This window comes from Sus scrofa, chromosome 1, assembly GCF_000003025.6.
Source record: "Sus scrofa isolate TJ Tabasco breed Duroc chromosome 1, Sscrofa11.1, whole genome shotgun sequence".
Lineage (NCBI taxonomy): Eukaryota > Metazoa > Chordata > Mammalia > Artiodactyla > Suidae > Sus > Sus scrofa.
In genome coordinates, this window is record NC_010443.5 from 268,288,878 (window position 1) to 268,313,493 (window position 24,616).

Genomic DNA, 24,616 nt, shown 5'->3' on the forward strand with positions numbered 1-24,616 from the left:
AGTTAAGAGCATTTAAGGACTTGGCCTGTTAAAGATTTCTGTCCGCGCTCTTGCCTGGGGCCCTTGATCTGGGTTCCGGGTCCAGCATCCGCCGTTCACCCTGTTCAGCCCTCTGCGGCGGGCAGGACGGCCACCCCTGCTTTACGGAGGAGGAAACAGTGCTTGGGGGGTGAGGACATGGGCTGAGCCCAGGCCCACCAGCTGGGGAGCTGCACAGCCTTCCAGTTTAGCTCGGCCAAGAGCTGAGGATGAAGATCCCGGGCTGGGCTGCGAAAGTTTGGGGTACTAGGTTCTGACAGATGCTCAGCCTCACCCAGCCTCAGCTTCCTCCTCTGTAGAATGGGCACCTTGAGGCTCACGAGGCTCCAGCAGTTCCGCCAGCGTCCCGAGGGCTGCCACTCAGACCTCTCCCACCCCTCCCGCCCCGACAGACAGAACCTTCTGCCCAGCAGCAGAGGAGGGACGGCTCCAGAACCAGGGTTGGGGAAGCTAGGGCCCCTTTTGAGGTCACCTAGGACTCTAGAGAGATGGAGTGACCTTTCCAGGGCCACACCATGCCGTCCCCTCCCCAGGAGAGAGAGAACTGAGGGTGGCCCTCCGCGTCCCCCGTTACTGGGGAGCATGGCATTTCACAGGCTTCTCATGGGCACCCCAGCCCCTGCGCCCCCCTCGCCCTGGTCCCTGTCCGGTGGCCTGGTCATCTGGTCAGCTGGGTGCTGGCCGGGAGGTGGCTCTCACTTCCGAGCTCTGAGGTGCCAGTCACTGAGTGTGGAAGGAATTGCTTACTCTTGTTCCCACTTATGCATGTTCCTGGGGAAAAATTATAAAATAACTAGAAGCAGAAGGAAGAAAAAAGTCCCCTCTAGCTTCCTCTCTCAGAGATAATTACAATTACCATGCGGAGAATAACACCCATACCGTTTTCTAAATTACAATTATTTTAAAAATGGGATCCCAGCGTTCCCATCGTGGCACAGCAGTCACAAACCCAACTAGGATCCATGAGGATGCGGGTTTGATCCCTGGCCTCGCTCAGCAGGTTAACGATCCAGTGTTGCCATGAGCTGTGAGGTAGGTTGCAGACATGGCTTGAATCTGGCATCAAATCCAGCTTTGGTTTGAGTCCTTGCCTGGGAATTGCCATGGGCCACAGGTGCAGCCCTGAAAAAGAAAAAAGAAAAAAAAAAAAAAAAGGGATTCCCACTGTCCATAGTGCTTCATTAACAGGTTTGTTCCCTTAACAGTCGTCTTATATGGAGATCTGAAACACTCTTTTGAAAAACACTTATTTTGAAATGCTAATACAGGCACATGGTTCAAAATTCAAAAGGTACAAAAGGGTAGATGGTGGAAAGACTGTGGCAAGAAGGTGAGCTGAGACCTAGAATGACCCTGAGCTGGTCAGGTGAATGGTCAAGGCCAAAGGAACCACCAGTGCAAAGGCCCTGAGGCTCTGTCCTGCATACACTGTTGGTGACCTTTGGCTGGCTGAGTAACCCTGCTGTGCCTCAGTTTCTCATCTGCATAAAGGTAATCACTGTACCTAAAGCTACTGCAAGATTTAAATGAATACCCTTCTATTCTATTCTATTCTATTCTATTTTATTTTATTTTATTTTATTTTATTTTATTTTATTTTATTTTATTTTATTTTATTTTATTTTATTGTCTTTTGTCTTTTTAGGGCTGCACCTGAGGCATATGGAAGTTCCCAGGCTAAGGGTCTTATCAGAGCTGCAGCTGCCAACCTACACCACAGCCACAGCAATGCCAGATCCGAGCCTCATCTGTGACCTACACCACAGCTCATGGCAACACCAGATCCTTAACCCACTGAGCGAGGCCAGGGATCGAACCTGCATCATCACGGATGCTAGTCGGGTTCCTTACCGCGAATCTCCCAGGGGAACTCTGCTGCAGCAGGCTTTACAGTGGTGATGCCTGCAGACAACAGGAGGTCAGCAGATGCTCATGTTGGTGACTCAGCTAAACAGGATGCTTGAAAGTCAGACATTGTCATACACCCGGGACAGCAGGAGACCACTGTGGAGAGAGCGTGTGAGCCCCGGGACCCCACGTGAGGATGCTGGAGGGGAGAGGGCCGAGCCAGCAAGGTGCATCCAGCAAGGCGGGGAGGGGGACTGGGGTAGGAGGTGTCAGGAAGCCCAGAAAACAAAGGGTTTCAGGAAGGAGGGCATCAAGTCACCAGGCGTGTCACCTGCCACCGGAGATGGAAGGCGATAAACTAGAGCACGTGGGGCTCTGAGCACTGTTCCAATGTTCCAACTGTTTGTTTGCTCAGGGTCATTTTTGGAAGTAGTAGAATTGCAGGGTCAAAGACAGGCCCATTTTTTTTCTCCCTTCTTTTATTTTATTTTATTTTTTGTCTTTTTTGTCTTTTTTTTTTTTTTTTTTTTTTTTTGCTTTTTCTAGGGCCGCTCCTGCGGCATACGGAGGTTCCCAGGCTAGGGGTCTAATCAGAGATGTAGTTGCCAGCCTAGCCAGAGCCACAGCAACACGGGATCCGAGCCGCGTCTGCGACCTACACCACAGCTCACGGCAATGCTGAATCATTAACCCACTGAGCAAGGGCAGGGATCGAATCTGCAACCTCATGGTTCCTAATCGGATTCATTAACCACTGCACCATGACGGGAACTCCAGACAGGCCCATTTTTAAGGTCCATGGCCCCTCCTGAGACACTAAATCCATTAACACCTTTGTACACAGTGGGGTGAGGCTAAGGAGAGACTACCTCACTGAGGATATGGAATTCTGTTTAAGGCAAGTTTCTTTTTGCCCAGTGACAGAAAAGGGTTTTCTAGGAGTTCCCATCGTGGTGCAGTGGTTAACGAACTGGATTAGGAACCATGAGGTTGCGGGTTCGATCCCTGGCCTTGCTCAGTGGGTGAAGGATCCGGCATTGCCGTGAGCTGTGGTGTAGGCCGCAGACGCAGCTTGGATCTGGCATTGCTGTGGCTCTGGCGTAGGCCAGCGGCTACAGCTCCGATTAGACCCTTAGCCTGAGAACCTCCATATGCCGTGGGAGTGGCCCCAGAAAAGGCAAAAAGACAAAAAAAAAAAAAAAAAAAAAAAAAAAAGAAAAGGGTTTTCTTGTAAGGTACTGGATATAAATAGATATTCAGAGGTGGGGGTGTCCTTATGTACATATCAGAGGGTCAGAACCGTGGTGTGGTCATCAGAAATATACCCTCCCTGGAGTTCTCTATGGCACAATAGGTCAAGTTGTCACTGCTGCAGCTCAGGTCACTGCTGTGATGTGGGTTTGATAACCTTGCCCGGGGAACTTCCATATGCTGAGGGCAAGGGAGGGTAGGGGGTGGGAAAGAATTGTACCCTCCCTGCTGAATTCTAGGCTTCTGCATAAACCGGCTGATGAGCTTGAACCAAAGAATCGTGGCTGAGGGTGGGGAAGGGGCAGCTGGACTCCTCTAGTCCAGACTCTCTGGAGTGTAGTGGCCTTTGGAGACTCTTGTCCTCATCAAGACCCCCTCTAGAAATCATGAGCTGGGACAGAGCTCATTTCAGCCCTTATCTTGCTAAGGAGGAGACTGAGTGTCAGACAGGATCAGCAAGGGGTAGCAAATTGCCCAAGGTCACAAAGCATTAGGCTGCAGACATTGACCAGACAAGTGGTGGTGAGTGGGGACAGATTTTAGAGTCAGTAAGTCTGGGTTTACATCTTGGCTCTACCACATACTGGCCATGCCATCCTGAGTGAGTTGCTTACCTTCTTACCCTCTTTGTGCCTCCATTTTGTCACCTGTAAAATGGGTCTAATTGCTAATTCATACATTTTTTTTCTTGATCTTTTTGGGGCCACACTCGCAGCATATGGAGGTTCCCAGGCTAGAGGTCGAATCGGAACTGTAGCTGATGGCCTACACCATAGCCGCAGCAACACCAAATCTGAGCCACATCTGCAACTTACACCATAGCTCACGGCAACACCAGATCCTTAAGCCACTGAGCAAGGCCAGGGATCGAACCTCATGGATCTAGTCAGATTCGTTTCCACTGAACCACGACAGGAACTCCAAATTTATACAGTTCTTGTGAGGATAAAAAGAAATTGCAGGAGTTCCCGCTGTGGCACAGTGGGTTAAGAACCCAACTGCAGTGGCTTGGGTTGCTACAGAGGTAGCCCCGAGTAGTGGGTTAAAGATCCAGAGTGGCCACAGCTGTAGCATAGGTCACAGCTGTGGCTCAGATTCAATCCCTGCCCCAGGAACTTCCATATGCCACGGGTGTAGCCATAAAAAAAAAAAAAAAACAAAAAGGAAAAGAAAAGAAATTGCAATGCTAAGTATGGGCTAAGCGCTTAATAATAGCTAAAAGAACACACCCGAAAAAGCCAAGAGGAAGAACTTAGGGGAAGGGTGTTTCAGGCTGAGGCAACTATGTAAATGTAAGGTTGGAGGTGGAAGAGGCCAAGGCCAATTCCTGAAGTCTTTGTCAGCTGTCATGATGGAGCAGGAGACGAGGCAGTGACTCGGGCAGATCTGAGTTTAGAAAGCCCAACATAGTGCCTTGGCTGACCTGCTGTGTGACCCCAAGCTGTCTCTCTCCCTCTCTGGGCCTCAGTCTCCTGCCCCTACAGGTTCTAATCAGGGGTTGCAAATATCCAGTCTTTGTAAGTTTCCTTCTTCACTGGCCATGCGCCCCCTAGACAGGGTACTCCAAGAGTCAAGCCTTGTCATCTGTCCCCAGAACCCAGCATCCCCCACACCCAGCCCAGGTCTGGCATAGAGACCGTGTCTCACCAAATGAAGGAGTGAATGGACGGATGTCTTTGGGAGGGTGGGGGTTAAAGCAGGATTCCTGGCCCCTCACCCTCCACACAGGTCTGCAGACCTGGACCCTGACCTGCTAGCCAGTTCCCCTGTGCCCTTGTCTTTTCTTGGCCGTCCAGACAATGGCTTTGTTTCCATTGTTCTTGCTGGAGAATGAGAATGCGTCGGTGGTGGCACAGTCAATAGTAGTTCTCCAGCTGTGCCATGAAGGTGCCTTTGATTTTCTCCTTTAGAGGCTTCTCTGTTTTCTTCTACAAACCTCTATGGGATTTGCAAATAAAAAGCAGTAATGCAAAGGAGATAAGTGGACCTCAAAGAAAATACAAGGGAATTTTAAACATCAGAAAAAAATACTCAGAGTTCCCGTCGTGGCTCAGTGGTTAATGAATCTGACTAGGAACCATGAGGTTGCGGGTTCGATCCCTGGCCTTGCTCAGTGGGTTAGGGATCCGGCGTTGCCGTGAGCTGTGGTGTAGGTCGCAGACGCAGCTTGGATCTGGCATTGCTGTGGCTCTGGTGTAGGCCGTGGCTACAGCTCCGATTAGACCCCCTAGCCTGGGAACCTCCATATGCGGCGGGAGTGACCCTAGAAAAGGCAAAAAGACCAAAAAAAAAAAAAAAAATCAACTTCTTTCATAATAAAATAAATGCAAATGATAACCACCCCGAGATTCCGTTTTTCCGCCTGTGCGTTGGCCGGATCACTGCTGATTAACAGTGTGTGCTGGTGAGGAAACAGCTGGCTCCTGCCCCACGGGGGTGTGGGGTTGGAAACTGGGTCCTGTCCCTCTGGAGGACAATGCGGCAATCTGTGTTTAAGGGTTAAATGCAAGTCACCTTTGACCCAGCAATTGTACTTCTTGGAATTTATCCATCAGATGTGCTCACACATGGAGAAAATGATGTTACCCATTGCAGCATCACTGGTAATAGCACAATGTTGAAAACCTAAATGCCCATCAGTAGGAGACCGACTGAATGTATGACACTCTTCTCTCACAAAGGAGTACTCTGCTGCTTTGAAAAAACAAAAATGAGCCAATGGAGCAGCTCTTATGTACCAGCACAGTCCAGAATAAGGTCCAGAAATTAAAGATACGTGGAAAAAGTACAATACAACATATATTCACTATCTTTGAGTATCTTTGCTACAATATTTATTTGCTATCTTTAAGTATAAAAGGGAAATCAATATATATTTTTATTTGTAAATACATAAAATGGAAAGATCACAAGAAACATAACTTTGCTTTTTTTGCAGGGCGGGGCGGGGGGGCACATGTGTGGCATATGGAAATTCCCAGGCTAGGGGTCAAATCGGAGCTACAGCTGCCGGCCTACACCACAGCCACAGCAACACCAGATCCAAGCCACATCTGCAACTTATACTGCAGCTCCTGGCAGCACTGGATCCTTAACCCACAGGGCAAGGCCGGGGATTGAACCCAAATCCTCAGGGGTACTAATAGGGTTTGTTACCACAACGGGACCTCCGGGCATACGCCTTTAAAAATCCTTTGTGGGAGTTCCTGTCGTGGCGCAGTGGTTAACGAATCCGACTAGGAACCATGAGGTTGCGGGTTCAGTCCCTGCCCTTACTCAGTGGGTTAACGATCTGGCGTTGTCGTGAGCTGTGGTGTAGGTTGCAGACACGGCTCGGATCCTGTGTTGCTGTGGCTCTGGTGTAGGCCGGATGCTACATCTCTGACTGGACCCCTAGCCTGGGAACCCCCATATGCTGCGGGAGTGGCCCAAGAAATGGCCAAAAGACCAAAAAAAAAAAAAAAAAAAAATCCTTTGTGCCTCAGTTTCATCACCTGTACAAGGAGGGTCATAAAAGTTGTACCTATTTGATAGGGTTTTGATGATTAAATGAGCAACTAATGTGGAAGGTGTTTAGAGCCAGTGCCTGGCCCTGAGAGGCGCTACCTAACTGTTTTCTAGGTAAATATCTTACAGGGATCCCTATAAGCTTATGATTTGAGTCAGAAGGTTAAGAGGCAGAAAATATTGTCACTTGCATCAAAGCCCTGTGGATGTCTAGGTGTGTCTGTGATTTTATGACTGTCGAGAATCATGAGGGCGAGGCATGGGGAGAGGGAGAAGGTTAAGCAAAAGAAACATATGTAAAGCCTCTTTATGGTCATTTTTATGAAGTTATGAAACTTTATCCATGGATACATACAAAGTTACAATGATTAAAAAAAAAGGAAACGAAAGGAGAAGAGGACCTGTCTTCCATGGGGCGGGGGTGGGGAGCCCCTAGCAGCGATATGGAAAGTGGAAGTCTAGCCAAAGACAGCATCTTCACAGCATATATATATATATTTTTTTTTATTTTTATTTTTATTGGAAATCCAGCCAATGACAGGATCTTCACAACATACATACACACACACATATATATATATATATATATATTTTTTTTTTTGTCTTTTTGCCATTTCTTGGGCCGCTCCCACGGCATATGGAGGTTCCTAGACTAGGGGTCGAATTGGAGCTGTAGCCACCAGCCTATGCCAGAGCCATAGCAACGCGGGATCTGAGCCACATCTGCAACCTACACCACAGCTCACGGCAACTGCCGGATCCTTAACCCACTGAGCAAGGCCAGGGATCGAACCCGCAACCTCATGGTTCCTAGTCAGATTCGTTAACCACTGAGCCACGATGGGAACTCCCATTTATTTTTATTTTTGTTTTTTTGCCTTTCTAGGGCTGCTCCTGCGGCATATGGAGGTTCCCAGGCTAGGGGTCGAATCGGAGCTGTAGCCGCCGGCCTATACTACAGCCACAGCAACTCAGGATCCGAGCAGTGTCTGTGACCTACACCACAGCTCACGGCAACGCCAGATCCTTAACCCACTGAGCAAGGCCAGGGATCGAACCCACAACCTCATTGTTCCTAGTCGGATTCGTTAACCACTGGGCCACGACGGGAACTCCTATATATATATTTTTAAATTTACTTATTTATTTGCTTTTTAGGGCCACCCTCAAGGCATATGGAGGTTCCCAGGCTAGGGGTCAAATTAGAGCGGTACCTGCCTGCCCACACCACAGCCACGGTAACATGGCAATGTATATGTTTACTTCAAAATCAAATGGTCTCTTGTGTACTGGTGCTGAAATCCCATTAGCTGTTAAGGGATTGCCTTTTATCTGTGGAAAGTTCTCCAGAGGGTTTTTGCAGCAACCCCCCACCCCCATCTCAACACACACACCTTTCTGGACTTCAGCTGAAAAAACACTGCTTTTTTCCATGCTGGCAGTTGGGGCCAAGAAAGTCATAGACAGAAAAAGTTCTGAGAACTTCAGGACACATGGGGGTCCTCCAGCCACAGGTAGGACACATCATTTCCCTGGCCCTGGATCGTTCTCCAATCTGGAATCTTCCAGTGTAAATCTGATCTTGTCAACCCTTCTTAGGACCATTTCATTGTCATCTAAATGCAGTGCAGGGAGTTCCTGTTGTGGTTCAGTGGGTTAAGAACCTGATCAGTATCCACGGGGATCAGGTTCAATCGCTGGCCTTGCTGAGTGGGTTAAGGATCCAGCGTGACTGTGGCTGTGGTGTGGGCCAGCAGCTGCAGTTCCGATTTGACTCCTAGCCTGGGAACTTCCATATGCCACAGGTGCAGCCCTCAAAAGACTAAATAAGTAAGCAAATGCAATCCAGGAGTTGCTGCTGTGGCTTGGCAGGTTAAGAACCGGATATAGTGTCTGTTCTGGATGCTGGTTTGATCTCTGGCCTTAGTGGCTCACTAAGGATCTAGTGCTACCCCAAGCTGCAGCGTAGGTCCCAGATGTGGCTCGTGTCCAGTGTTGCAAGGCCGTGGCTTAGGCTGGCAGCCACAGTTCTGATTCAACCCCTAGCCCAGGAACTTCCATATGCCATAGGTGTAGCGATAAAAAGAAAAAAAGAAAAGAAATGCAATCCAATTTCTTATAAGGCTACCAGGTCCTGCTGGATGTGACATCCTGTCCCTCCATGGTGATGAGGCCCAACCCTGTGGAAGTGTAGTTCTCTCAGGTGCCTAGTTCTCTCTCCCATCTTTTGCTTTTCACATAGCCTTCCCTCCCTTTGCCTAAAAAGCTCTCATCCCGCCAACTCGCTGTCTGCCCTCCAGCCCCAGGCCTCCTGGGGCCGGGATGTCTCCTCTTTCAGGAAGCCTCAGGCTGCTCAGGAACTATTCGAGATCTCAGTAGCGAAGGTGCCTGGTCTATTACTGCCCCGCAACTCGGCTGTCAGATTCAGGAGGGCTGGGACCGCTTCCCCCGCAGCCTTGGGTCTCTGCGTGGAGTTGGGCCATCAGGGACCTCCCTGAAAGTGTCCGCTAGCTCTGTCATTCTGTCCTGGCTCGGAGCTGGTTCCGGTCAGGAGCAGGAACTAGCTATTTTGGGAGAGAGGATGGTGACGAAAGGAGTGAGTGTTTCTCCAAGGGCAGAGAACGCCCCCGGGAACGTGCCCCTAATAAACATGGACGAAGCCCCCCAGGGCTTGCCCCTCACAACGATGGCGTCCTGCAGCTTCTTATTGGTGCCGGCTCCTCGGACAGCGCTGATTGGTGAAGGGGAGGGGGCGCGTCGGGGGCGGGGCCAGGAGGGACGTGTTTTTTGGTGGTCTGGGCCTAGCGAGCAGCTGCCGGCGCCTCTACTATGTCGCGGGCACGTAGCCACCTGCTCGCGGCTCGCTTCCTGGCAGCGGTTCCTTCGCGTGGTGCAACAACCGGGGTCGCAGCGAGGCGAGGGTTGAGCGCGTGGCCCGCGCCACAGGAGCCCGGCATGGAGTATCAGGTATCCTGCCCGCCCGCTGGAGGTCATGCCATGACACGTGAGCCGGGCCTGAGTCACTTAGCATCCGGCCTCCGCCAGCTGAGGCAAGGGGCGGGGGGAGGCGGGGGGCAGTAGCCTGGGACTGAGGGACTCGGGGAGCGGGGACATCCAGGAGTCTGGGGTGGGGACAGGCACCAGGAAGTTGGGCCCCGATAACGGGCTCTGAGGTTCTGGAGTTCCAGTGTCGCCGGACCCAGAACTAGCAGTTGGAGTGGGGCCGGGGAAAGGGATCCGGGAGTTCAGACTGGAGAGATCCAGGAATATAGATCGGGGGCTGGAGTCTCCAGGATTCGTGGAGATCCACGCATGCCTCGGGGGAGCGGGTGGGTGGAGGGAGGCAAGGACTCTGGAGCAGTGGGGTGGGGTAAGAATCTGGAAAACAGAATTTCCGTTTGCTTCTGTGCCAGCGGCCAGTTGCCAGAGAGCAGAACCTGATGCTGGCCAGGCAGGTAGCACCAGTTTGATGAGAATGGGGCCTCCAACCAGCACTGTGGCCCTGCGGGGAAATAAACCGCAGTCCCACTTTCATCTCCCAGGCTGAACTGTCCTGAGGCTACACCTACCTGCCTCCTTGTCTGGGTGACCCAGGCACCCTCTTTCTTCCTCTGAGACTCCTCTTACTCATCTAGTTGCTTTTTTGTTTTTTTAAGGGCCGCACCCATGGCATATGGAAGTTCCCAGGCTAGGGGTCCAATCGGTTCTGTAGCCCCCCGCCTACACCACAACCACAGCAACACCAGATCCAAGCTGCATCTGCAACCTACACCACAGCTCACGGCAATGCTGGATCCTTAACTCACTGAGCGAGGCCAGGGATTAAACCCTCATCCTCGTGGATGCTAGTTGAGTTCCTAACCGCTGAGCCATGACGAGAACGCCCACTCATCTAGTTGCTTTAAGCAACTCTTCTCTCTCCGAATGTGGAACCCCAGTCCTCAGGGCTGAGCATGGAAGCCTCCAGGAATTCCTCGTCTAATTGCTTCAGTTCTAAGACCCCTGTGGTTCTGTGGTTCTGGCCCTACCTTAGCAGGAGCCCACTACAGTGTCAGACTAGAGGGAGTGGAAGGCAAAGGCGTGAGGGTGAAGCCTGGGGAGGAAGCAAGGCCAGTCCTGTTAGCCAATCTGCCTGCTTTGCCCGGCACTCCCTGGGTGGAGCCCAGCTGCCCCGGGCTCCCATTTCTGCCGGAGCTGGAAAGATGCCACTTCTTTCTCACTTAGCGGTGCCTAGCCTCTAAAATGGGGCAACAGGACAGGCAGGCCTGGTACCCAGGCCCAGCCGCTGGGATGCTGGGTGCTTCTGCCCCTATGGACCCTCAAATGAACCTTAATCTGTTGCCCGGGGGCTGGTTGCCAGGAGGCTGTGCGCACACTCAACACCCTGCAGACCAATGCCAACTACCTGGAGCAGGTGAAGCGCCAGCGGGGTGACCCCCAGACACAGCTGGAAGCCATGAAGCTGTACTTGGCACGGAGTGGGCTGCAGGTAAGGTGGGAAGGGCAAGTGACCCGCTCCTGCTCCTCCAATCTGTCTGTGAGTCCTGTGGCTGAGCGGGGACCTTGTCTGTCTGTCCCAGGTGGAGGACCTGGACCAACTGAACATTATTCACATCACCGGGACCAAGGGGAAGGTGAGGGATAGGGCGCAGGTGTAGGGCGGCCCCTTGGGGGATGGTAGGGTGGGGGCCTCCCCAGACAAAACCTTTTCTTTCCAGGGCTCCACCTGTGCCTTTGCTGAACGCATCCTCCGAAGCTACGGCCTGAAGACAGGATTCTTTAGGTACTGAGGTACAGAGGGATGTGGTGTCTCCTAGCTCTCAGGGGGGCACTGTAGAGCCAGCCAGCCCCTCAGGGCCAGGGTTCCCCCCCCCCAGGAGTTCAGCTGCAGGTCTCTTCCCAGCGTTTATTCATTCATCAAACCCTCGATTTGCGCCATATTGGCCCAAGTTGATGGCAGTCTCCAATTTTCATGATGGAGAAAAATGAGAGGCGGGGCAGCAACTTGAATGGCTAAGTGGAACACACAGCCGAAATAAGTCAGATACCTTTTTATTAACTTAACTTCCATCTTCAGGAGTTCCCTTCGTGGCTCAGTGGTTAACGAACCCGACTGGGATCCATGAGGATGCGGGTTCGATCCCTGGCCTCGCTCCGTGGGTTAAGGATCTGGTGTTGCCATGAGCTGTGGTGTAGGTCACAGATGCAGCTCCGATCTGGCGTTGCTGTGGCTGTGGCGTAGGCTGGCAGCTGAAGCTCTGATTCGACCCCTGGCCTGGGAACCTCCATATGCCCTGGGGTGCAGCCCTAAAAAGCAAAAACCAAAAAAAAAAAAAAAAAAGATTCTGTCTTCAATTTTTAAATCATATAGAAATATTTATCAATTAGGGCAGCTTTGCAAGAAGGAGCAGAAAACCTGGGTAGTAAGGGCTTAAATGATAAGGGTAGTTTATGATGTCCCCATGGAGGCCTCGGGGTGGCCAGCAGAAAGGAGCCCTTCCTCCATGGCAGCCTCGGCTGCTGCGTTGCCCTCAAGGCAGTGCTCCCCCTTGGTTGCTCTCAGGCACCTAAACTCACACCAGAGGATTGGGGGTGGCTGGGGGTCAGACATGGGTCCCTCTTCTCAGGAGCTATACCTGCCTCTCTTAAGCCCATCACTGGTAAAGCAGTGAAATTAACGTGATGATTAATTGCTCAAGATTCGGCCCTTGGGCTTGGGACATTCAAGATTTTTGCCACCTTTTATCTTTCATCAGGTGACCTCTGTAACCAGCTGAAACCAGCTGACTGAGGTCATTTCCAGCCAAGGTGTTTTCTCTAAACAGTTTTTTGTTCAAAATATGTTCTTTTGGGAGTTCCCGTGGTGGCTCAGCGGTTAACGGATCTGACTAGGAACCATGAGGCTGTGGGTTCGATCCCTGGCCTCGCTCAGTGGGTTAGGGATCCAGCGTTGCCATGAGCTGTGGTGTCGGCGCAGACTCGGCTCGGATCCCGCGTTGCTGTGGCTCTGTCGTAGGCCCCCAGCTACAGCTCCGATTGGACCCCTAGCCTGGGAACCTCCATATGCTGCGGGAGGGGCTCAAGAAATGGCAGAAAAAAAGTTCTTTGTTCAAGAAATGGAGAGGACTCCTAATATGAGAGGCCTTTGAGGATTCAAATATAAGCCAATAATCTCCCTTCTAAAATAATTTTTTGGGAGTTCCCTCATGGCGCAGGGGGTTAAGCATCTGGCATTGTCACTGCTGTGGTGCAGCTTCTGTGCCTGGCCTGAGAACTTCCACATGCCGCAGGTGTGGCCGAAACCAAAACAAAACAAAATAAATAATTTGGGATTAAAAACCCAGCCTTCAACTTGGGCCCATGTGGCCTCTGGGTCAGTCCAGGGGGGGGCTGGAAGACCCATGTTATGGGGACAGATGTTGGCACAGTGACGGATCGGCGTGGGATGGGGAAAGCATGGGGGCTGTTGGAGCCCAGAGAGCATGTCTGACCAGCCTGGTGGGGAGGGACCCGGCCTGGGAGGCCGGGATGAGATGCTGGGACTCTGGAGGGCCGGCGGAAGCCACAGAAGGGTTTTCAGCAGGACAGGGACGCGGTCAGATTTGTTTGTCCGAAGGGCAGGTCTCCCTGTGGGGAGCGGGACAGCCTGGGGTCTTGGGAAGAGAGTCCCAGTAACCCCAGGTTTTTTGGCAGCTCTCCCCACCTGGTGCAGGTGCGTGAGCGGATCCGCATCAACGGACAGCCCATAAGCCCTGAGCTCTTCACCAAGTACTTCTGGCGCCTCTACCACCGGCTGGACGAGACCAAGGTGCCCATGCTGGAGGGCTGGAGGCGGGGGGGGGGGGGGGCAGGTGGGGGAGGGGATCGGAGTGGGGGGCCGGTCCCCGAGGGCTCAGCACCTCTCAGGACACCATCTCTGATGGGACCCTGTCCACAGGATGACAGCAGCTGTGTCTCCATGCCCAGCTACTTCCGTTTCCTCACGCTCATGGCTTTCCACGTCTTCCTTCAAGAGAAGGTGGGTGCCCACTCCTGAGAACTTCCTCCGTTGGAGGCCTTGGCCAGGGGACTCTCAGCCAGAGGCTCCCAAGGGGCATTCAGGGGCTCCTGTGCCCCCTTCCATGCCCTCTGATTGTCTGCAGGTAGACCTGGCAGTGATGGAAGTGGGCATCGGCGGGGCTTACGACTGCACCAACATCATCAGGTGAGGGCAGCTGCCTGGGCAGAGGGATGGTGGTCAGAGCCCGGGCAGCCGGGGACAGGGGCATCGTGGCCCTTTCATCTTCCACAGGAAGCCGGTCGTGTGCGGGGTCTCCTCTCTTGGCATCGACCACACTGGCCTTCTGGGGGACACGATGGAGAAGATTGCGTGGCAGAAAGGGGGTATCTTTAAGGTGACCGGGCAGCCCTGGGCAGAGGGGGTATATGGACAGCCTGGGCCCGGCCCTCAAGATTCAGGGGCAGGGCCGGGTCATTCGTATCCCCTCTCAGGATGAAGTCTTGGCATCTGTGGGTTCTTTTCTCCGCTTTGTGTGGCACTGGAACAAGTTGAGGCCCTTCTCTGGCCTCAGTCTCCTTTTCAAGGGGTTCCCGAAGGTTCTCTTGCGGGGAGGCTGGGTGGGCTGCCCAGACTCCGGGATGCAGGGGCCAGAGATGGGAAGTAGAGGGCCCTGGGCAGCCCCCAGCCCATCTCTCTGTCCTCCACAGTGTGGCGTTCCTGCCTTCACCGTGCCCCAGCCTGATGCCCCCCTGGCCGTGCTGAGGGACCGTGCTCAGGAGATCTCAGTGAGTCTCAGAAGAGCAGCTGGGGTGGGGCTGACGAGCAAGATGCTCCATCCCTTTGGGCCTCAGTTTACTCATCTCAGCTCACCCAGCTGGAGCACATCTTGGTTCTAGGAGCGGGGTTTGGTGGGTTCTGGTCAGCTGATGGTATCAGGGAGAGCCCACTGGCCGAGGAGGCCACATCAGCTCCCCTGACCAGCTGCTGGCCCCTCTCCTCTGCAGTGTCCCCTCTACCTGTGCCCACCACTAGAAGCCTTGGAGGAAGGGGGGCCACCGCTGACCCTGGGCCTGGAGGGAGAGCACCAGCGGTCCAATGCCGCCTTGGCCTTGCAGCTGACCCACTGCTGGCTGCAGCAGAAGGGCCACCAGGGTGAGTGGGCAGGTGAGGGGGTGGCAGGGGACCTGTGGAACCTGCCTCTGAGAGCCCCACTCAGCCCTCCCCTCTCCCCCCCGCCCCCCCAGATATTGGGGAACTGAAGACATCCAGGCCAAGCCTCCTGGGACAGTTGCCCCTGGCACCTGTGTTCCAGCCCACGTCCCGCATGCGCCATGGTGAGTTGGGCCTTCCTGCCAGCTGGGCCCCTTCAGCTGTTTCTTCTGGCTTCCTGTTTGAGAGGTGAGGGCAATTTGAGATGGGGCCTTAAGAGAAAGGACTCTCAAGTCACTAAGCGTCCCTGAGTCTGAGTTCATGTCCTCACTCGAGCCTGTTTCCCTACCTGCCACATGAGATGATGGCAGGACTCACGCTGAGGTGCCATCCCTAAGGGACTGTGCCCAGAGCCTGGCAGGTATGGGATAAAGTGTCCAGCCAGTGGTGGCTGCTGTAACTATCATCTTTGTCATATCATCACACGACAGTGAGGTTCTTGAAAAAAAATGGTGGTGTTGTCAGGCTTCTTGCTTCCCCGTAAAGCTTTCAGCACACAGTAGGTCCTCGTGGCTGTGAAACCTCATCAGCGGTTCCAGTGTGCCCACCAGGTGCCAGGCCCCATGTCAGGGCCATGATATTATAGTCCTGGAACCAGACAGATACATCCCAGCCTCAGGACTCATGTTCTGTGACCTAATCTCTCCAAGCTAAGGATTCTCCACCAGAAACCTGGGTCTAATATATGATAGCCTGCTGTCCCCTATCAGGGCCACCTGGAAGATTCCAGCAGATGAGGCAGCCAGAGAGTTGATCCCCGTGATGGTCGCCCAGGAAGAGGCTTCTGGGCTGATCAGAGTGACCAGCCTTAGAGCAGCGGGGCCTCTGCAGGCAGGCTGAGTGGAGGACTGGGGTAGGAGAGGGGGTAGGTGAGCTGCCTCGCGGCTGCTGCAGAAGAACCACCTTGCTCTCGCGGCCCTTTCCTAGGGCTTCGGGACACGGAGTGGCTGGGCCGGACACAGGTACTGCGGCGTGGGCCCCTTACCTGGTACCTGGACGGTGCGCACACCACCAGCAGCATGCAGGCCTGTGTGCGCTGGTTCCGCCAGGCCCTGCACCGCCGCGAGAGGCCAAGCAGGTGGGCGGCGGGCGGAGGCGGGGATCCGGGGGCAGGGGCAGGACTTGGCCAGTGGAGAGGGGAGGGACCTGGGGGAAGGATGGAGGGGGGAGCGGGGTGGGGGGGGAGGGGACTGGGCCTCCGGAAGAAGGGGGTGGGACTTGGGGACAGGGTCGGGACTGGGACAGTAGGGAGGAAGGGAAGTTTCTGGAGGAAGGATGGGGCGGGGCCCGTGGAGAAGGGGTGGGAGGTGCTGTTCTGAGCGGCCGCCACCTCCCCCCCTCCTCCACACAGCGGGTCGGAGGTTCGAGTCTTGCTCTTCAACTCCACCGGGGACCGGGATTCCGCGGCCCTGCTGAAGCTGCTACAGGTGAGGGGCTGGCCGGGGGCGGGGCGGCAGGCAGCCCAGCCCTGGTGCTGACTTTGACCCCCATCGGCGGTGCCTTATCCCTGCGCCTCTGTTTCCTCAGCTGTAGGACAGGACTGTCCCGTGTCCTGAATTGTACTGAGAAGTACAGGTACACGCACGGGGCACAGGGAAGCCAAGTCACAGGCCACTGCCCTCATTCCCCTCCATGGTCACACTCAAGCCCAGGGTGACAGGGAGGACCAGGTAGGCGTGTAGGAGGCAGGCTCTGGACCCTGCCCGTGTCAGGCCCCTTCAGCCACTAGCATGTGAGCCTGGCTAAGAGATGGCAGCTCCCTGAGCCTCCATTGCTTCTCCATAAAACAGGGGTGCTCCCTGCTGCTGCGGCTTCTCCTCCTTCCTCCTCTTGCTCTTTTTGATAGCATTTGCATTTATTTATTTAGATTTTTTTGTACCTGCTTCTTTTTTTTTTGTTGTTGTTGTTGTTGTTGTTTTGTTGTTGTTGCTATTTCTTGGGCCGCTCCCGCGGCATATGGAGGTTCCCAGGCTAGGGGTTGAATCGGAGCTGTAGCCACCGGCCTACGTCAGAGCCACAGCAACGCGGGATCCGAGCCACGTCTGCAACCTGCGACCTACACCACAGCTCATGGCAACGCCGGATCGTTAACCCACTGAGCAAGGGCAGGGACCGAACCCGCAACCTCATGGTTCCTAGTCGGATTCGTTAACCACTGCGCCACGACGGGAACTCCTGTACCTGCTTCTTAAATTTGGTGTAAGGAGTCCCCGGGCCATAAAGCATACACGGGCTCTTCTCTGCCCAGGCCCGAGGCTGTCGGTCAGGGCTGACGTGGTTCCTAGGGATCATTTCCTGTTTCACAGACCGAGAAGCCGAGGCTCTTCTTTTTTTGGCATTTTTAGGGCTGCACCCATAGCATATGAAAGTTCCCAGGCTAGGGGTCCAGTCGGAGCAGCAGCTGCCAGCCTACATCACAGCCACAGCAACGAAGGATCCTTAACCCACCAAGCGAGGCCAGGGTTCGAACCCATGTCCTCATGGATACCAGTCGGGTTTGTTACCGCTGAGCCACGACGGAGACTCTGAGGCCGTTTTTTTTGTTGTTTTTTTTTTGGGTTTTTTTGCCTTTTTTAGGGCCGCTCCCGCGGCATATGGAGGTTCCCAGCTAGGGGTCTAATTGGAGCTGTAGCCACCGGCCTACACCACAGCCACAGCAATGTAGGATCCAAGCCGCTTCTGCGACCTACACCACAGCTCACAGCAACACCGGATCCTTAACCCACTGAGCAAGACCAGGGATCGAACCCGCAACCTCATGGTTCCTAGTCAGATTCGTTAACCACTGAGCCTGTTCTCATCCAGGACCTCGCTCCTTTGTGTTCAGTAGCTGAGCCGCTGTAGGCAAATGCCACACACCCTGCACCCTCCCAGTCTCTGTTTCCCCATTGGTGTTGGGCGGTGCTGCCCAGGCCATAGCGGTACCCAGGTAGATGCAGTGGGAGCACTGAAGTGCTGGGTTTATGCGGCATCACCCCAGTTCAGCTGGCGAAGGGCATCGCCAGAGACGGGGACATGTTTGTGGATCTGGGGGGTGCTGTGTGGAGGCCGAGATGGGGGAGGGGGCATCCTCTCGGGGCTCTGATGCCAAGCGCTGCCTCTTGGCCTTCCAGCCCTGCCAGTTTGACTATGCCGTTTTCTGCCCTAACCTGACAGAGATGTCATCCGCGGATAATGCAGGTAAGTGGTGACAGGCATGGTCCCTGGGGTGGGCAGAGGCGGGAGCCCTAAGAGGGCTCATTCTGTTGGTGACAGTGGGGGCTTTTGAACTGAGGGTCTTGGGCAGGAACTAGATTTATTTTCTTGTATAAATAAATACCTTTTGGTACATTTTGAATTTTGAGTGTGACTGCAGTTCTAAAACAGAATTGTCAGGGAAACCATTTTTCAAAATGTAGGTTATAACCTAGTGGTGGTTCTTTTTTTTTTTTTTTTTTTTTTTTTCCTTTTTTTTGTCTTTGTCTTTTTAGGGCCGCACCCGTGGCACATGGAAGTTCCCAGGCTAGGGGTCTAACGGAGCTACAGCTGCCGGCCGACGCCACAGCCACAGCCACACCAGATCCGAGCCCTGTCTGCGACCTACACCACAGTTCACGGCAATGCCAGATCCTTAACCCACAGAGCAAGGCCAGGGATTGAACCCGCAACCTCATGGTTTCTAGTCGGATTCGTTTCCACTGCTCCACAATGGGAACTCCCCAGTGATGCTTCTTGAAATCAGCTTAGTGGGTCTCCACCAGCATTTGTTTTGGCTGTGGCGTGCAGCAGCTTGCTGTGGGATCTCAGTTCTCAGACCAGGGATTGCAGCTGGGCCACAGCAATGCAAGCAGCGAATCCTCCCACTAGAGCATCAGGGACCTCCAGGCACTTTAAATTTTAAATAAAAGAGAATAGGAAAGAGAGTGTCTCTGGGTCTTGCCCAGAGTAAGGGGAGGTACCGTTTTGATTCTGTTCCAGGTATACATGGACGTGGATGTGAGTACTGGGTTGTCATTGCAAAATGTTTTTTTACCATAGGTCATGTTAAAAGTTTCTTTCTTTTTTTTTTTTTTCAAGGGCCACACCCGTGGCATCTGGAGGTTCCCAGGCTAGGGGTCCAATTGGAGCTGTAGCCACCGGCCTACACCACAGCCACAATAATGTGGGATCCGAGCCGCATCTGCGACCTACACCACCAATGCCGGATCCTTAACACACTGAGCGAGGCTGGGGATTGAACCCACATCCTCATGGATGTTAGTTGGGTTCATTAACCGCTGAGCCACGATGGGAACTCCATGTTAAAAGTTCCTTTGCAATAATCTGAAACATACAGACCCCCAGGCCCCGATCAGACTGGGGAATAGTCAGGGAATCTGCATTTGTAGAAAAACTTACGCCCACTTGGTGATGGACCGTCCGTTTTACAGATGAAGGTAGTGCGTCTAGGGCAGAAGGATGTGCTCAGTGAGCAGAAGTCCCCGCTTTGAAGCGAAACCACCCGGCCCTGCCTCTCACGTGCTCTGTGACTACGGGCCAGTCACTGAACTTTGAGTCTCACTTTCCTCCTAGCACCCACTGCAAGGACCAGTAATAGGCATGTTTATTTTATTTATTTTGGGGTTTTTTTTGGCCATGTCTGCAGCATGGGGAAGTTCCCCCGGGCCAGGGATAGAACCCGAGCCACTGCAGTGACACCACCAGATCCTTAATCGGCTGCGCCACTGGGGAACTCGCAGTGATGCCTCTTTCGAGCCTGGCCTTAAGCAGGTGCTTGCTGCATGCATCCCCTCCCCCCACCCCCGTCTGCCTCGCTGATGCGCCTGTCCCTGTGCCCCACAGACCAGCAGAACTTCACAGTGACACTGGACCAAGTGCTCCTCCGCTGCCTCGCACATCAGCAGCACTGGAGCCACCTGCAGGAGGAGCAGGCCAGCCCAGGCCTCTGGAGCACCCCCAGCTCAGAGCCTGGTGGGCCCACATCCCTGCTGCTGGCGCCCCACCCACCCCACACCCACAGCACCAGCTCCCTCGTCTTCAGTTGCATCACCCACGCCCTGCAGTGGATCAGCCAAGGCCGGGACCCCGTCTGGCAGCCGCCCAGTCCCCCACGGAGCCTCCTCGCCCACCCCGTGGCAGGCAGCGGGGCCATCGTACTCCACGAGGCTGCTGCCATCCACGTGCTGGTCACAGGCAGCCTGCACCTGGTCGGCGGCGTCCTGAAGCTGCTGGAGCCCTCCCTGTCCCAGTAGCCGAGGCAGTGGGGCTGGAAGTGGGGTCCTCCCACACCTGCCCTGCGTCCCTCCATGAACTGCTAAATGACATGCCTCTTGTGCCTTCCTGATTGTGTCTAGACTGGCCCAGGGACTTGAGCTCTGGGAAGTGAAGTAGACAGCTGGGGGCAGGAAGCGGAGATCAGACGCCCTCTGACTCCAAGCCTAGGATGCCCTCGGCTTCTCCTTCCCGGGTCCCCCGCTGACCCTCCAGCCCATCCCGCTCCCACCCTGTTTGTTTCCTGCCTCAGGCCCAGCTTAGGGCGTGAGCTGCTTGGCCAGACCTGGGGGCCCACGGGGCCTCCTGGCTGCTAATTTTTAGCTTGCTTCCTCCTTCTGCGAAAGGAGAAGGTCCCTACCTGGGCGGCCCCGGGTGGCTGGAGAGAATTAAAGCCTTTTTTTTTTTTTTTTTTTAAGCATTGGCTAAACATTTGAGTGACTCTTGACCTCTGGCTCCCCCAGCCGACAGAAGGGGGACAGGGGCTGCAGCTGGGACAGAAACCAGATTGTGTAGGCGCCCTGGCTGTGTGGCCTCCTGGGACAAGTCCCTCCCTGCCCCTGAGCCTCAGGGGGCCTCTCTGTGAAACGAGAGAAATGAGTCAGTGTTCACTGACCACACACCAGGGGCCGCTCTGCAGGCCTCCTTGCGAGACCGAGAATTCTCATCCATTTTACAGGTGAGGGGACCGTGGCTGGCTTCAAGAAGCCCTGAGACCTGCCCACAGTCACAGCTGCTAAGTGGCAGGTCCAGGATTTGAACCCAGAACGCTCACACCAGTTTAGGTCCCCCCCCTCCTTGCCCAGCCCAGCATTGGTTTCATGGTCTGGTTTATTGGTGGTGAGTATACAGGGGTGGGCCCAGGTCAGGCAGCCTGGCTGCCTGGGGGCAGAGGGGGGGGTGTCTCTGTGTGGCGGTTACAGGGAGGAGCTAGGCTCCCCCACTCCCAGGCTGGGAGCCCCTAAACTTCAGTTTCCCCTTGGAAGTTGTGCCAGTCCAGATGGGGAGGCCGCTGGGAGCAGGTCCAGGTGGCTCTGGGCCGGACCTCTTCTGTTCTCGTGGAGGAGGTGCCTGTCAGCCTGGGCGGGCTGGGCTGAGTCCGTCTGGGAGTTTTCAACTCCCACCCAGCCCAGGTCAGTGAGTGCTGAATCCAGGTTAAATCACAGCCCCTTGGGTTGCTACGACAGCGTGGACATGTCGGGAAGTGGTCTCTTTCTCCGTGGTCCCGGGCAGCTGTACCCCAAGCCCACTGGGTTTGACGGTTCGGTGGGGTGGGGTGGGGGGACCCCAAGCTGTTCCAAGCTGGTGCCCTCCCTGGCAGCAGGCCTCTGAGAGGGAGGCAGGAGGGGAGGGCGCAGAGGGCATGGTCCGTCCTTGGCCGAATGGAGGGGTTGGGGTCCTGGGATAAGTTCATGGCCAGTGGTTCCCAGCTGGCGGCTGCTCAGTCTCTCCTGCTGGGCCAGGGCTGGTGGGGTGGCCCCCAGGGCTCCAGGCTGGGCGCTACGCCATGCTGCTGGTGGAGCAGGGCGTGCTCTGCGTGCTCCCGATGCTGTGGTTGGTGCTACTGCTCTCCGAGGAGGCCGGGGCAGCCACCGCCACCACGGGCTCCCGCTTGCCGGGGTGACCTGGGGGCAGGGGCGGAGGTCAGGGCCCCGGCCAGGGCTCCCCACTCCCCCAGAGGCGTCGCCGGGCTTCCCCAGGTGGTGGCGGAGGGGGCCTGAGCACTCACTGAGGGGGCCTGGGATACTCACGCGTGTGCGAGTGGATGTACCAGAGCGCGGCGGTGAGCAGGGCCCCGATGAGGAAGGCGCCGAAGGTGATGCCCAGGACAGCGGGCAGGACCAGGCCTTTGTCTGCAACCAAGGGAGGGCGGCCGTGGTCAGCACTGCTGCCGCCTCCCTGCCCCCCACCTGGGGCCAGTCTCAGCCCGGCCACTGACCCTGACTTCTCGGAACCCGCTTCCTCATCCGGCAAGTGGGTTCCTCGTACCCACGTCTGGCTTTAGGCTGTGGACCATCCACCCAGAGGGTCCAGGCAGGTCTTGTGGGCCATGCCTCTGCCTCCCCAGGCTGGTGGAGATGCCTTTTAAAGGAGGATGAGTGGTATAATCTGAGCAAAGAGTGAGCACAGCCTTAGAGTCTAGAGCCTGCCTGTTCTGCTGTGTGATCTTAGGCCAGTCCCTGCCCCTCTCTGAGCCCCGTACTATGGTAGGGATGAGCCAGAGCCCCTCCGAGGGCTCTTTGGCTCTGCTCTTGGGTTTTCCCAAGCTTTGTTCTTTGCACACTCCTGATTCCTGTGTGACTATGGGCCAGCCTCCGCTGGGGCCTGAGTGCCCATCCATGCAGTGGGGTTGTTTAGCCTTCGGTTGCGGGCTGGGCGAAGGGGCTCAGGTGGGATGGTGCCTCTCCTACCTCTGCCTTCAGTGTCAAGGTCTCTTCTGCCCAATGGGGGCGAGTGGGGGCCCAGGGGGAACTAACAAAGGCTGGAGGGCGTTGGGTGGAGGGCTGAGAGGAACCTTAAGAAACATGAGGCTATGGAGTTCCCGTGGTGGCGCAGTGGTTAACGAATCTGACTGGGAACCATGAGGTTGCAAGTTCGATCCCTGCCCTTGCTCAGTGGGTTAACAATCCGGCGTTGCCGAGAGCTGTGGTGTAGATCGCAGACGCGGCTCGGATCCTGCGCTGCTGTGGCTCTGGCGTAGGCCAGCGGCGATAGCTGCGATTCAACCCCTAGCCTGGGAACCTCCATATGCCGCAGGAGCGGCCCAAGAAATGGCAAAAAGACAAAAAAAAAAACCCCAAAAAACAACAAAAAAAAAGAAACATGAGGCTAACACTGTTCCAAGTCTGGTCCGATCCAATCCTGATTCGCGGAGGCCCCGCAGCAAGTCAGCCAAGCTCAGCCAAGCTCAGCCAGGGGCCGGGGGGATTAAGAAGAGCCACAGGCCTAGAATCCGATCCCAGGGTGCTCACGAGCAAAGGTTCTCTCTCTAGCAGATGCAGCTGTGGGTCCTGCTCTCTGGGGTTCTCCCTGCTATGGGCCCAGACCCTTCCCTCTGGGCTGAGCACTGTACCCCACCCTGATCTCAGCCCCTGGAACCCTGGAGAGACTTCGGGAGAACTCACCAGGCAGGCCCGGGCTGACGATGTTCAGTCGCGTGGATGCAGTCTTGTGGACATCCTGGGGGAGGAGGAGAGCGAGGTGTGTGGCCCAGGCTTCGAGAGGCAGCTTCCAGGCCTACTGCCTGGCTCTCTGGCCCCGGCCTGTCCCCGTCCACCCCGGAGCCTGGACTTGGGAGATCTGCTGAGGGGGGGTGCAGACCAGACAGTCCTGCTACTGGAATGTTTCCTGTGAGTTTCCCGGAGCCCCCAACTCCCCCGAGGACTGTGGGGACACTGTGTCCATTACACTTGTGAAAGCCTGGGAGGGGGGAACCAGGCTCCCCGTGGCTGGGGGAGAGGCCCACTCAGGAGCAGCCTCAGCGGCTTCTCTGCAACAAGCATCCCCCAAAGGAAGAAGTGTGATCAGTAGCTGCAGAAAATCAGAATGGTGTGTCCTGTGTACTAACCCTACTCCCCGAGGTCTCCTGTTTATTGAGATGCTATTGGTGGTCACACTACGTGGACAGATGGGTGGGTGGGTGGAGGATGGAGAAGGATGGCAGGATGGATGGGTACCTGGGCTGGTGGAAAGCCTGCAGATAAATGACTGGGTGAGATGGTGAGAAGAACCGACTCATTTATAGATGACTGGATGGGATGGGGGCACGATGGCTAGATGACCGCGTGGGATGGTGGATAAGGACGTATCAGATATTAAACTGGTAAGAACAGACACTACACTTGATCTTAGCCAAAGGGCCGAGAAGTGATGAGATGGTGGATGGATGGATAGAGAATGGTTGCAGCTGCATAGCCTACCCGTGAAAAGACACAGCATAGCTGTGGGGTGGCAGAAAAAATGCCACATGCCTGCCTGGGGCCATGTCTCTTGCCCGCTGGTCCCACATCCTCCTGGGCCATCGCATTCCTGGAAACCCCTGATCCAGAAGTCGCCCTTGAAGCTGGGCCTGGGCCAGGCCCCACTCACCAGGGACCAAGTCCTGGGACGCAGGGCTACGGTGCAGCTGAGGATGCCCGCCGTGGGCATGGGCACTACGTAGCCACGGAGGAGGAAGCTGAAGCGCATGTCCCCACCAGGGCTCGGGGACAGCAGGCTCACACAGCTGCTCTTGGCTTCCTGGTTCTGGATGAGGTCCACCATTTCCACGTCAGGCCCCAGATTCAGTTGGCAGCTGTCCAGCTGGGTCATGAGCTCAGGGATGGAGGGGGACATGCTCACCTGCGTGGGCAGGTAAGGGGGACAAGGCAATGGTCAGTTAGTCTTAACTCCACCCTACCTGTTCTCGTGAAATCAGCTAGATTCACTCTAGAGATGCTACCCCACAACCTTGACATTGCAAGGACAGTCATGGGCCTGTGCTGGGAGCAAACGAGGAGGGGAGGTGACATT

General features: G+C 55.1%; 2 protein-coding genes across 9 annotated transcripts in view; one reads left to right on the forward strand and one right to left on the reverse strand.

Annotated features, from left to right (window-relative positions):
• The window catches only part of FPGS (folylpolyglutamate synthase), a 28,100-nt gene extending 7,580 nt beyond the window's left edge, over positions 1-20,520 (forward strand). For 2 of the 5 annotated variants that reach the window (XM_021069381.1, XM_021069373.1), the window contains 14 exons: positions 11,006-11,134; positions 11,226-11,279; positions 11,364-11,428; positions 13,339-13,453; positions 13,583-13,663; positions 13,788-13,849; positions 13,937-14,039; positions 14,353-14,430; positions 14,650-14,797; positions 14,890-14,979; positions 15,782-15,932; positions 16,206-16,281; positions 17,968-18,034; positions 19,676-20,520. In XM_021069381.1, the coding sequence (XP_020925040.1) occupies positions 11,006-11,134; positions 11,226-11,279; positions 11,364-11,428; positions 13,339-13,453; positions 13,583-13,663; positions 13,788-13,849; positions 13,937-14,039; positions 14,353-14,430; positions 14,650-14,797; positions 14,890-14,979; positions 15,782-15,932; positions 16,206-16,281; positions 17,968-18,034; positions 19,676-20,085 (1,629 nt within the window). In that variant the 3' untranslated portion in view covers positions 20,086-20,520. Of the gene's footprint in view, positions 1-9,396; positions 9,613-11,005; positions 11,135-11,225; positions 11,280-11,363; positions 11,429-13,338; positions 13,454-13,582; positions 13,664-13,787; positions 13,850-13,936; positions 14,040-14,352; positions 14,431-14,649; positions 14,798-14,889; positions 14,980-15,781; positions 15,933-16,205; positions 16,282-17,967; positions 18,035-19,263; positions 19,431-19,675 lie in introns of those variants that run through there. The other 3 variants (XR_002337664.1, XM_021069368.1, XM_021069387.1) reach the window with 3 other exon arrangements.
• Positions 20,502-24,616, reverse strand: part of ENG (endoglin) — a 34,483-nt gene continuing 30,368 nt past the window's right edge. For 2 of the 4 annotated variants that reach the window (XR_002341417.1, XR_002341416.1), the window contains exons 12-14: positions 23,230-24,445; positions 21,856-21,957; positions 20,918-21,729 (exon numbers count right to left, since the gene is read on the reverse strand). Coding sequence is in view for 2 of the 4 variants with exons in the window: in XM_005660449.3 (XP_005660506.2) it covers positions 21,605-21,729; positions 21,856-21,957; positions 23,230-23,284; positions 24,194-24,445 (534 nt within the window). In the remaining 2 variants the exon portion in view is untranslated. 4 annotated transcript variants of the gene reach the window in all.